The 14,184-nt window shown below is 37.1% G+C and overlaps 1 protein-coding gene across 1 annotated transcript in view; it reads right to left on the reverse strand.

Annotated features, from left to right (window-relative positions):
• The window catches only part of ITGA2 (integrin subunit alpha 2), an 89,030-nt gene that overhangs the window by 16,641 nt on the left and 58,205 nt on the right, over positions 1-14,184 (reverse strand). Inside the window, exons 13-20 of the mRNA XM_081053329.1 lie at positions 12,490-12,633; positions 10,612-10,815; positions 9,729-9,865; positions 7,245-7,384; positions 3,902-4,053; positions 1,575-1,685; positions 938-1,020; positions 382-523 (exon numbers count right to left, since the gene is read on the reverse strand). Coding sequence (XP_080909455.1) covers positions 382-523; positions 938-1,020; positions 1,575-1,685; positions 3,902-4,053; positions 7,245-7,384; positions 9,729-9,865; positions 10,612-10,815; positions 12,490-12,633 — 1,113 coding nt within the window. The remainder of the gene's footprint in view (positions 1-381; positions 524-937; positions 1,021-1,574; positions 1,686-3,901; positions 4,054-7,244; positions 7,385-9,728; positions 9,866-10,611; positions 10,816-12,489; positions 12,634-14,184) is intronic.

Raw genomic sequence — 14,184 nt, forward strand, 5'->3', positions numbered from 1 at the left:
CAAGACTTGTGGCTGAGCTGCGGGACTCTAATTTCTCAGAGCAAGTGCCACTCATAGCATCTGAGCGGCACCACGGCGGCCTCATCACACAGATGGCTAAGAGGAGTTATGCGAGTATCTGGCCACTGCTGCCAAGTCTCAGGGCAAAGGAAAAATTGACCCAAACTTTGAAGCAGAACTGGCCTAGATACAGACAGCTAGGCTATGTTCTCAGGCGGTTTAACTAGTTGGGAGCCACAGAGTTAGGACTTATCATGCTGATCGTGGTTAAAGGGCTTTTTCAGACAACACAGAGGACAGGGAGGTTTGCACATAAGGAAGAGGGTACTTGACAACCAGGAGGAAACACAACAGCGGTAGGCCCAGGGTGTCATCACATACCGGCATAGACCAGGAAGCAAAAAACAGGTTTTCTGAAAAATCAACAACAAGTCCAGTGTTGTATGCACTTTCCTTTTCGTTTTTCAGTGTTACTGAAAATGTTAACCTTTTGTTTTGGTTGCTGACAATAAAGGGTTTTCCTCTGTTCAAAAAGGAGAAAAAGGAAAAAAAGTCAGTAAGGGGAAAAAAAGACCAGTATTCAAATGCTTCACTCATTTAAAAAAATAAACTCTTTAGATTTATTTGGAATACTGAGAAAATGCCTTAATAACAACCTATCTTCATTGTAAAATGATACAATAAATAAATGCTGTTGGGTTCTCTTCTTTAATTACATTACAGGGAAAGGAACCATCCAAATACAAATGGTTTTATATTTTGTATTGTTTCACTCTTATATAGATGGTATACATTAAAATTTAGATTTTAAAGGTCTTTATTAGTTATGGGTATTCTTTTGCAGAAAAAGAAATCTCTATAAATATTCATTTGAATAATATAACCAAATGTGTCTTTTATTTCTGCATTTTACACTGAGCTTTAAAGTAAAACTTACTGAGCAGTTGGCAGCCGCTGCACATCTAGAACGAGGTCAGAGATGCAAACTCCATCATCACCACAGTCTTTATAGAAAGGGATCTACCAAAAAGGGAGAACAACGTCAGACATCTGCTCTTGAGTTAGAAAATCAAATTGTGGAAGAATACCTATGATTCCATTTACATAAAGTTCAGAACCATGCCAAACTGAACAATGTTTTAGGGATATACACATGTTTAGCACTGATAAATGCAAAATTCCAGGTGCTGATGTCTGGGAGAGCAAGAGGAATGTGGATCTGAGGGGGGCAGGGAGTGACACAGAATTTCATAGGTATCCGTAACATTTTATTTGGGTGGTGAGCCCAAGGCGTTTGCTTTATTGCTACTTATTTCTTCAACAAATAAATATTGAGCACTGGGTCAACCAAGCACTGCTGATGGGGCTGGGAGTAGAGCAGTGAACTAGGAAGACAAAAATCTCAGCCTTTGTGGAATTTATGTGCTGGTGAACTTGACACACAACTAATTCTATTGCATTTAGAAAATGAACACTTTAAAGGCTAAGGTCCTAAGTATGTTTTAACCACGACTGCAGGGACTGTGAAACTCTGTTAGTCGGTCTGAATTCTAGGAAGGGCAAACCGCACTTACACTGAAGACCTTGGCAGTCTCATTGTAGGCTTCGAGGGCAGGGCTGGTGCCAGGGTTTGCCAGGCTGATGTTCACACACAGGTCCAAGGCGTTGACAACATCCGAGGGCTTCTAACTCACACACACATACACACAACACACAGTTTATTAGGGCATGGCAGCTTCAAAACCAGAAAATGACCACAAAGGTGTTCACAGTTAAGAACACAGCCCACTCTCAATTATGTAGAATATCCTTGTTCTGAATTTTTACAATCCTCGCTTCTTCCCGACTGTCCTAATTTTGCTCTTAGCCTGTCCACTACTAAGAAACTCAATGACATGGATTCAGGAAATATTGGAAGCAGCAAATTCCCAGTTAAGCTAATTAGTAGTCTCATTATTTATACACCATTATAAATAGACGATATATCCAGTTTTAATGCTCCGAAGACGCTTATGTCAGCACCTGGCTCTTGGATTGTTGGCTATGTCCTTTCAGTTCCTATTGCCAAGACTCTGTAGGGGTCCTGACCAAGTCTCCGGGAGGGAATACTAGGACCTTGAAGGGAAGGTACTTGGGCTGGCTGGCAGGCAATGGACACGAGTCTCCCTTTTTTCGTCAGAACCTAACTTCACTACAAAACCAGATAAAGGTAATGCCCACATCCGAAACCAGGTCCCCCAACTCTGGCTCTAGCAGACTGAGAAGCTGCATTGCTCCTGCAGAGAAGACGAGGCACATATCACTCAGCAGTCACTGAAGCTGACGCCACCCGGCTATAAGCACAACTCTTCCACTGTGCGTTTAGTATAGAATGGGAGAACGAGCAGCGTTCCAGGAGTCATGGGCCACTTTGTTTTTGAGGCTTCAAGGCGAATGAAAAATGTAAAAATGCCAAAACAGGGTTGTACGTGTTATCTAGCAGTCCTCACAAACATCTTCCCAGGTCTTGTCAGGAAAGAACAATGGACAAATGAGGAACACTAAAAATTGAATTTGCCTTTTCCTGAGAAGTGATCTTTTGGTTATCACTTAGTTCATTCACAGGCAGGACTTACTATTGTCCTGAGCCCTTCTGGGGGGCCTGACTACTAGGATGGCTTCCCGACTCCAAGGCAATGCTTCTTCAGTTGGCCAAAGGGTTGGCACATAGGATGGACTTCGGGATTGATATCAAATAGGGCGTGTTAACTGAAACATCTCTTAGCTGACCAAAATAACACACGCCGTCTAAAAACTTCACAAGTGCACACGAGAGTGAGTAGGGTCTATATACGAACAATGGCCTGGCTGTCTTCAGGCCCCCACAATGGATTACATATTTAATTTGATTTACCACTTAGCTCAAGGATAGGAGAGAATGGAAATCAGCTTTTATTCCTTTAAATAATTTGTATAATTGGCCCTTAACAACAGAAAGAGTCCTGGCCTTCACAAATAAGAAACCTTCAACGTGAACAATAAACAACTCAACTGATTTTAATTCATCTAAGCCTCCACTTAACCCTTATACTTAACATTTCGTGAGATCTGGTCTCTGCACCGTCTATCTACATAAGAAATATCTGGGGGGTGCCCTTCAAACCTTCAAATCCTCAAATTTCTGGTGGTGGGGACCCGGAATATGCATTTTATAAAAGTTTCCTTGACAATTCTTGCGCATCTTAAACTCTGAGAACCATATTCTAGAAGTTCTTAAACAGCTCTTTTAAAAATGAGTAAATTATTTCCCGAGTAAATTATACTTTAAAATACCATTATGTGTTTTCTTGGGGATATATTCATATAATTAACAAAATGAATTTCCTGTTGGAAGTTTTCTACTGAGAGCAATTTTCCTACTTGGGAGACTTTCAAAATCCATTTGAACTATACTAATTATGGTATAAGATTAGAGCAAATAATTTTTATCTCATAATCTAACATCCTTCACTTATATTAATTTAAATCCAGTAGTGGAAAACACAATTGGAATTGTCCTTTTCAGTGGCTTAAAAATGAATAAATTTTTTCGATGATAGGAAAATGGCAAAATAAAATTTACTATCACCTAAGAGTTCTCTCTGTTAAACACTTAATAAAGCACTGTACCTTTGATGTCTTTTAAGAATCTTATATTTAGCCATTTTAGTTGTAATCCCAAATAAAAGTTAATGCTGCTAACTTATGATAAAATATGACCATATATATTAGCATAAAGGAAATATGCTTCCTGTTCATAGAACTAGAAAAGCATTTGATTAGAAGGACAAGCATATTCTTACTAAGTTTCCATTTTAGATTTTCACCATGCATTAGCCTTTAAGGAGAAATGAGCAGAAAAGGGATGACCCTGAGGCCTCACCTGTATGTGGATGATGAACTCAGAGCAACTCTGTGCTTGATTTACTATCATATTCTTCTGCAGGCACCTGTCGTTATTTTCTTTAAATAACCCCCTGGAGGTTACTCTGGATGAATATAGGTCTGCATCAATTGTGATGTTATACATAATGGCTATGATAAAAATTATAAACATGTTATTACAAAAAAAAATTTAAGGCAAAAGCATCCCTCCTTTATTTTGTCTTACTGGATAGTCTCTGACTTCGAGAAAATATAAAATGGTCTTTAAATTGATGGATTGTGAATCTTGGATAGCCCATGACACTTGTAATTCTAGCTCTGGTATGATGTATGTGACTGTGGATACAAAAAAAAATGTCATTTAAAGAAATGTGGCTTGAAGCAGTAGAAAGAAAAGTGAACTTGCCACTGGGAAATCTGAATGATGTTGGTCAAATTACTCCCTCAAACATCGTTTTCCAAACATCATCCCTAACATGGTAATATAAAAGGAAAGGAACAGTTATTGAGTGCCTACAATTGAACACATTCTTCTATGTTACCTTTTACAAGTTCTACATTAAACCTGGAAAGTAGATATTATTACCCTAGTTTTCAGATAATAAACAAAATAAAAGAGGTAAAATAATTCACCTTAGTTCATACATCTAGGGCATGGTCAGAAATAAAATTTGGGTAATTTTGAAATCAGACCCCATGTTTTTGCTGTTTCTATGCAGTTGTGAGGATAACTGTTATTTGAGGATTGGTTGAGATATTCCAAGGAGACATGTGCAGTGCCTGGTATATTCCAGATGCTTACATGGAGAGAGACATTCCAAGGGGACATGTGCAGTGCCTGGCATACACTAGATGCTTACATGGAGAAAGGCGTGCAACACTGCAGTAATAAGTTCTTAATCAGACACACTTGGTTTGAATTCTAATTCTGTCGTTTATGACCTGTATGACTTCATGCAGTTTGTTAAACCTCTTTGGACCTCCATTTCCTCATCTATACAATTGAGGGAAATGGAAATGAAAAGCAAATGTGATAAAAACTGATGTCAGTACCCAATGTCCAAACGATCAGAATCTTCAACTATCGTCTGCTGACTGCATGTCCAAAATCGAGAGATCTGATACTATTCATAGCACCAACGGCATTATTTGGGGTTACTCCATCTTATTACTTTTCAATATTTTAAAAATTGAATAGACTCCCGAAAACATTAATTCTACATGTTACCTTTGAAATGTCTGTTATCGATATTGTATACTTTTTCTTGCTCATAGGAGTATAACAAGGATAGCTAAAATATAACAGTTTCAAATAAACTAAAAATAAGTGGTAAAACTAATGTAGAGGAAAAATAATGATAGGGAGATGATCGTAGCTAGAACAAAGTTAGTACACATGATAATACTGTGTCATTTTTTTCAAGTAGCTTGCTAAAAATGATAAATCGTCTCATGGGCAATATACTAATTTTTATGTTGTTAACATTTAACTGGAATGAGCACCTGATGAAACAAATAATAAAGACCATATGCTTTATAATTTCACTTTTCAAAGTTGTGAAGATGGAATTCATGTCTTACATACTATGATTGCCAGCCAAGCAGTTAAGTAACAAATGTTCATGACTGGCTTGTCTCTATGAACCTGAAGGCATCAAGGAAAAGGATTGAAAGAGAAAGGTGCCCAATAGCAGGACCCGGAGACCCTAGACTGTGAGTAGAAGGGGAGGAAATTCTCTGAAAGCAGAAATTCTCTTCTAAGTGTGTGGCAACAGAAGGGGTTAAATACAGTCACAAAGTGGAAAGAAGATACGTGAGACAAATCCATGCTACAGCATCAGGAGAGGTGACCAGTCAGCCATTTTGGCCAGCTAATGGATTTTCCAAATTTTAGGCAGACTAGCCACTTAATATTTTTTCCCCAGCTTTATTGAGATATCATTGACATACAACATTGGTTATGTTTAAGGTATAAAGTATAATGATTATACAGACACACACACACACACACACACACACATACATATAAAATCTCAAAATGATTACCACAATAAGGTTAGGTAACACATCAATCACCTCACAGTTACAACTGTTTCTGTTGTGAGAACTTTTAAAATCTACTCTTGCAGCAACTTTCAAAATATAAAATAAACACAGTGTTGTTAACTACAGTCACCGTGCTGCACATTACATCTTGCCGCTTAATGATTACACAGTTAATGGTTTTTGACTGAACTATCATGGCTCCTCAGACAGATGTGCTATAAGGCAGGTCTGTGAGATGTGCTAATCAGAATTGGGTCCGTGACTGAGCATCGGGAGGGAAAAAGGGCCAGATAGATAAGAAAAGTAGGAAAATATGGAAAGTGTGCCAAGATGTGAATCTAACTTCTGCTTTGTGTTCGTAATTTATTTATTTCTTGGTATGAATTTTGACAAATAGCCTACTTCTATATTTCTAGTCTTTAAGTTTGTATACCATTTGATGACATACATGCAGGAACTACACGTTTCTGAAGTTTAGAATCAAAAGCTGATGCAGGGAGGTTAGGACCCATGAAACAGCAGCAAATGAAAGAAGGTAGAATTTAATCAAGTACTGAATCAATTGCTACATGTGGAGGGTGTGGACACAACTGGAGCAGGAGAAATGAAGGGGAGATGGAGTGCTTACAAAAGACTTGAGAGAGGACACAGGACCTCACCCAAGCCCTGAAAGATGACCAAGCCCTGGACCAGGAGAGAGACAATGACAATTCCTGTTGACATTTGCCCAGTTTTCCTCACTGTCACTTGCTGATAGAACATGTCTCAGACTTTTACTCACTTCTCTAGATTATTTAGAAAATTGAAAACTGTGTGCATAAATGATAAATTGTTTTATACTTTCTCATTATTTCACAGTTATTAATTCCTCAAGAATAGAAACAATATTTGGTACTTGTACTGAACACACTACCTAGATCATGGCAGAGCCAACCTACAGAGCTCTCCTTTAATACATGCTGTAGTCCAGCATAATCTATGTGCCCAAGGTTTTCAGTAAGGGACTTGTGGGTAAGAGACACTCAAAGGCTAGAGTTGGGAGAGCCCTTGATTATACCATAGAGATTACAACTTTCTGCAGAATAGCACCTCCTAGAGATGACAGAGGAAGATCTAAACAAACATTCCATACCTAATTAACTATTCTCAGGAACCTCAAATGTATGAGAATTTAAATGTCTGCAACTTACGATCCTTGCTTGTTTTGGTCTACAAACTCAACATATAGGTTACATTCAAGATTAAAACTCTATAAGCAAACCTATCTCCATACAGATTATTTCAGGGCTACTCACCCACTTGATTGTTTAGCTTAGTAGGTCTAAACTGTGCACTGAAGCACAGTTTGAGGCTTATCTCAGCATTCTTGTTGAACAAAATGATTTTCTCTGGTGTGAATGAAGCGTCTACAGATACATCAGCAATACTCTGTGACCTGAAAGACATAAATGGAAACAGAGTGACATACTGCTGAGTGCGCATATAACCTTTACATAGGGGACCCAGTGCTAGCATTATCCAGTTATTCTCTCTACTCTCTATCTAAGCACTTTAGCACTATTTCATATTTGAAAACTGTAAGATGGCAGGTAGAGATAATGTTCTTTTTGTGATTGTATTAGCATAATTCACACTTAATATTTTTTGTTTAATGAATGCACACTTGAGCCAGGATGAGAATCAGTAAGCTCTTTGCAGGTGAAGTACAAAGTCATGGTCTCTGTCGTGTTGCCATTCGGAAGCAGTGATATTCACTCTTCTCATAAAGGTAGGGGAGAGAGTAGGTGGCAAGGTGGGGGTGTCAGGGCTGAGGCACGGTTGTGGGTGTTTCCTGGTTGCCTCAGTGGCTGGCAATGAAGTGTGGCACTGAAGTGTGGCTTAAGACGAAGACAGTGACAATTAGCCTGATGCCAGAATGTGGTTGAGGAATCCATCTCAGGCAGGGTGCTACCGACTTCTGACTCTAGTTTAGCCCTTTAGATATCTGAAGGGCTTTCCCATACACATGGCCTCATTTGCTGCTACAATACTCCTGTGAAAGGGGGAGAACAAATATTATCTCCATTTTATTAATGAAACAGTCTGAGACACAAAGACATTTGGTAACTTGCCAGTTCGCTGAGTAATAGTTATTAGGAAGTGAGAGATTTGGAGCCCATGGTCTAATTCCTTGGCCAGTGGAATTTGTATTTCATCACAATGAGCCCTTGTGTACACCCTTAACTTCCTCACAAAAAAAATCAAGTAGTAATGAATAATTAACCTGTTTTGAAAAGTACCACAAGAAGACAGAAAACATTTTCTTTTAATTTCAGGACTTGAGTCCATTGAAAAATTAAGATAGTTAATCATGAATCTATCGGGTCCCCTAATAAAGTAGTCATAAAACATCTCATAACAAATGCAACATGTCCTCAAACTTACAGGATATATGATGTCTAAGTGAATGTTTTCTTTAAGTCAATCTCTTTGAGAAGTTGAGCACTGATCCCAATAGAAGTAGAACTGATGTAAATTATTTCGTAAACTTGTTTTTTAAAAATTAGTCTCAAGAAGTCACCAGAAAAACCAGTCTCAGCACCTTATAGGATTGTGACCACAAAATGGTCTTAACCCAGCTTGACTGAACCTTAATAAATTGATTTGATTTCATGTGTCTTAACTTTTTTGAAGAATCAAATCCACCTTTAAAGAAAAAAGTGTGGCCATTATTGACTATATTAAAGAGAGTGTCATAGCATAGTAGGGATATAGCCTTCCAAGGAAGAAGGCTACCAAGAGGGCCACAGGGTGGTATTCACTGAAAGGTGGGATTTCTTATTGTTTAAAACTCAGTCATATAATTATGTTATCACACCTTGTATTTTTCTAATGGTAAGCTACGCTTAACTGATGTTAACTGATTTTATTCAATAAATATAGTTTCGTATTTTTTTAAGTCTTAAATATTTTCCTTGAGTTGTATTTTTTCCACAGAGGATTTCATTAAAATAATGCACTAAAAACAGTTCATTTCATCCTTTAAAAGCACAAGTGAGATACTGTAAATAGTACCATTAAATTCAAAAAGAACACAGCATCGATATGTAGTGTTTTTCTATTCTTGATGTATTTGACATTTAAAACACATCTTTCAACAGAAACAAAAGAATGGCTGACCTATATTTTCTTGGGGACTCTTGATCAAATTCTCTCTTTCTGCTTCTATTCCCTCACCCATCCAATATATTTATTTTTGTCCTTGAATCACATGGTCCTTCAATCCCTTCTTGTTCCCCGCCACCCTCACCCCCTTGCTCGTCAACTCCTACTGAGGTCAATGAGAGGTCAGCTAAAGCTAAATAATGGCTTCTTGTTTATGACTAATAATTCTAAAAGATACCTTTTAACCACATGAGAAGTTGCACTTTACTTGTGTGGTCTGAGTGCTCAGTATTTTTAGGGCATTCTCATGAGGCCTCCTTTCTGAGAGCTGAAGTAAGGCTATTTGAAGATAATATTTCAAAACTTCCTGGATACCATATAAGGACTTTGTCTTTTCAATGCACTTCTGCTCACCACATAGAGATGAGAAACTTAGTTTTAATGTTAGGCAAATATTTTTTTCTCCCACCAAGGCAACATATTCCTTCCCTTATGCAAACCATGCCACACAAGTGTCCTAGAGTCTTATATAATACATGTGGCATTTCCACAATAACCAGCACAGCAATGTGTTCTACTTAGCAGGTCAATTTTCAGTTAGCTGATTTGTGTCTTTCTGGCTCTCACTGACTCACCAGAGCTGAATAACTTGTCCAAAGGCACCAATGGACACATCCGTGATGGAATCCCCATTTAAATCTCCAAAGCCATCCAAGGATCTCCCGAAGTACTGGAGATGGCTCCTAAACGCTCCATCGGATCCTAAGATTTTCTGAAAGAGCAAGTGTGACAAGAAATTATAGTGCACAACAACTGAAACAGAAAAAAGGCAGCTTCTATATGGCATTGTTAAATTCTCTACATAGCCATTTCACAGGTTGCTTTGTTCTTTATAAAATTCCACCGATATTTCAGTCACATCTTATCTAATGTGTTTATCCTTCTTGCAGACATATTTTCATCAAAGAAACAGCATTAATCTTAACATAAAATCACAAACCAGCATGAAGCAGTGAAGGATCAGTGAAGCGGGAAGGAGTTGATGCAAATTCAGGTCCTGATTTCTCTCCTACCTCACTGGTCTTTACTCAAAAGTTGCCTTCTCAGTGAGGACTTCTTGGTCACGTTTTCAAATACCTGACACCTCCCATCCCTGAATATGTATTCCCTATTTCAGTTTTTTAAAAATTTCTTATCATGTATTACTATCTGGAACACTTTATTTTATTTATCATACTTTTCCTCTGTCTCTTACACAAGAATGTAAGATCCATGAAGAGCAGAGTTTTGTCTGTCCTGTTCTTTACAGCATCCCCAATGAATATAACAGTCCTTGACACACAGTAGCAGCTCACTGAATATTTACTGAATGAGTGAACAAAGTTATAAAAAAATGAGTGAACAAAGTATATAAAAGTTATATAACTTTAAAACAAAGTTATAGTCCACGTGATAGTCTCTAGCTGCAACATGATGACGATCACATGTAAATACATCACCATGAAACTCATGGATTACCTGGGAATACTTCGTACGAATGGTGCCCTCCTGACCATTGTAGATGTACACAGCTCCAGAGTTCTGATTTTCCAAAGGTGAACCAACTATCACATCATTAAAGCCATCCATGTTGATGTCTGAAAGAGCTGCAATTGCTGAACCAAACCGAGCATTTTCACCACCCTTGGGGCCTTCAAGAAATTTGTGCCAATTCAAAATGCCCTTGCAAAAGGGATAAAAAAATGGGGGATGATTAAAGCAAACTTTACAACTTTCATAATTAAAATTCAGAGCAAATGATGCCCAAACCAATTTGCAAATTGTTAAATATAGATAGGGTTGTAAACCTAGAATTCGAAATTTTCTAATTATGATGAGAATTATAAATAAAATTTTTAGTAAGGCCATAGAGTGTCTGCTCATACACCAAGGTCAAAGGAGGCAATTCTGTTTACTGTAGCTACACAACCTGTATAAAAGTATCCATTCCTTTGTCTCTATTTTTCCTCAATATTAGTATTTTCATGTGTTTCTAAACCTTTTGATTTAAACATTTTTTTGGTGAAAATCTACTAATATCTTGAATAAAATTAAGGTAGAGACAAAATAAAATACAACATAATAATTTAGGCTTTTACTTAAAAATTCCTGAACTGTGGCATAATTATAATGGTATAGGGAGTAAAAAATGAGATTGTTAATATCCCATTATAAGAAACACTAAATAGTTCTACCCAAAGAAATTTCCTTGAAAAGACACACTGTTTTAGATTTTGAAGTTAAGAATGGAAATATTTCATGACTTCACAAGAAAGCAATGTTCCTCAACCATGAAACTGGGTGAGGTATTGATTTTTTTTCCTCTATATAATCTTCTAGAAATCAATTTGTTACTAAGTTTGATAAAGTATTAGGAGATCTTCTTACTTTCAGCAATTAATGATAATTCAGAATAGTTGATAAGCAAGAAACATTTAAAAAACTGGGATTTGTTAAATTTTCAGACAAGTAGATATGCCCTTCCCTTATTGAATACTCAATTACCCATTCTTTAAATGCTTTAGAATTGTTTTAATTGCTTCTGTTCAAGAACTCATTTTTACATTAATTTAAATAAATAAGGTAGGACAAAAATATCACAATAGTTAAACATAATATTTACTATATTAATATCAGCTTGTCATTTACCATCTTTCCCTTCTATAGTCATCTAATTTTCTATGTCACTATATTTATGTGCATGGATTTAGAGAGTTCAGTTTACAAGTTGGAAAAACTGTGTTTTCCATGTTAGAGTATGCTAAGTTTTATGTGCAAAGACTAGAAATTCCAAGGGTTGGATATATACCTAAATGTTACACTAAGCAATGGAATTTCCTGACAAACTAATGTAGAAAGCATCCAGGATTACATGGAGGTTTCCAAAGTGCCTGGTACAATTTGTCCTTTTCACTGTAAAATGTTAACAAGATAGTTTTGACCTGTTATTGTTATCCCTTGACAGCAAAGAATAATTGGATAAGAGACTTGGGAAATACACAAATGTGTGTGTGTGTGTGTGTGTGTGTGTGTGTGTGTGTGTTTACAAAATTATATGAATTTATAACAACTTTATTTAAATAAGAGAACACATATTCAAAGACCTCTCATGGAAAATGGCACTATATATTAAGCTCTAGGTTATGTGATTTTTTTAATGTGGTTTTTAATGTGATTTTTAAAATTATAACTTAATAGTGAAATCCTCAAATTGATGAGATATAAACCATACTATATATGAAAATTAGCATTATTATGATATTAGTAAATTTTCTTTAATCTGCAAAATGCAGGTTAGCTTTTCATTTGCCAATACTAAAGCAAATTAAACTAAGTCAGTGTAATAATTTTTTTTACCTTTGTGATAGTAAACAGGTAGACTCTTCCTTCCTCTTTCTTTAGGTCATTCATGTACATTGGGGCACCTACCAAGAGCACATCTGTAATGGTGTCTTTATCCACATCAACTGAACATAGCACACTACCAAAATAGGAGCCAATCTGGAGTAATAAAGCACATTAACTTTAGGATCCGTAGGATTCATAGCCTCCTACCATTACACTGAACTTTTATTTATGCATTCAACAAACAAAAAGTGACTGTTTACTACATAGGTATACAGTGCTAGGAACATAAAGACGGATAACATAGTCCCTTTTCTCAGGTTGTATCAACATCGAAGGCTCTTAAACCTTACTGTGCATGAAAATCACCAAGAAAGTATCTTTAAAATACAGATTCCTAAGACCCATTTCCAGAGAGTCTGATGCAATGCCTAGGATGTTATCCAGAACACAGTATTTTAAACAAACACTCCAGGTGTCTCTGAAGCTGATGGGCTGAAGACCACACTTAAAAGAGAAACACTGAAAAGTTATATGGAGTGTATTATAGAGAAGGGGAAGGGGAAGAGGGAAGTGGAACAAATAATTGTGGGTCCATGGTAAAATATATTATTATAGAGGCAAGTACCAAATGCTGTGTAATCAGAGGGAGTCTGAGAAGGGTTAGAAAGATTAAGTATTATTTGAATTTCATCTTAAAAGATGACAGGGAGCTTTCTAGGTGAAGAGGAGTGGGAAAACATGAGTGATATATGTGTCCATGGCACGATCTGGGTCAGGACAGTAATTGCTGGATAGATTGGGACGCAAGGACTAGGTGGAGATAAAGTGAAATAAAGGAGCCTGGGAATCTGGGAATTTGAATGTTCGTCCCATTCAACTGATGTTCAACGTATGCCTCTTAAGGATTTGAAAATGAATAAGACAAGATTCCTTCTCAAAATAAAAGCACTCTTCTTTAACATATTAGAAGAAGGAAAAGTATGTGACCATAACTGGGTTTTGGTCAAGAAAGTCAAAGACTCAGGTCTTCTTACTCCTGGAAAATCCATAGGGACAATGGACTCAGACTTAATCCCAGAGAAGAGAAATCTGTAGATACTCAAGGAAGAAAAATTTTTCTTGGTTGTTGGAGATCCATGACGCTCCTCTCAAATATGAGCCAAGCTCATGTGTCAAAACTGCTTAGTAAGGAAACAGGAATCTATCAGTTGGCCTTAGCTCTAGTGGACCATGACTAAGAGTCATGATACCTTCTGACTATGAAACTGTCATACGTGAGAAGAAAATGGCAAAGAAGAGAGTTGCTTTTCTTTCAGAGAGGTCAAAGCAATAGGACAGATTGACAGGCCCAGATGAAGTAGCTCAGCTATCCTGCTCCCTTCTTCTCATTATCTCACCTCCAAATCCTTGGCTCCTAGTAGGGCTTGCCCAAAGCAATGATTAGGTGTCTGTCATCATGACTAAATAACACCCATGCATCATTAATCTGGGGAACCAAAAGTATGGAGTGGGAAACAGCCAAACAATACAGGCTTTGAGGCCACAAGGGAATAGATTTTAATGACAGTTCAACCCCATGAAAACCAAGTGACCTTAGAAAGGTAGTTACTCTGTCAGTTACCTGTCAAAGGGAGATGGTAGTTCTCAGTATTTTTGTAAATATTTAAGGAATATTAAAGTAAATGCAAATTACAGAGCCAACTA

Source organism: Rhinolophus hipposideros, assembly GCF_964194185.1.
Source record: "Rhinolophus hipposideros genome assembly, chromosome: 7".
Lineage (NCBI taxonomy): Eukaryota > Metazoa > Chordata > Mammalia > Chiroptera > Rhinolophidae > Rhinolophus > Rhinolophus hipposideros.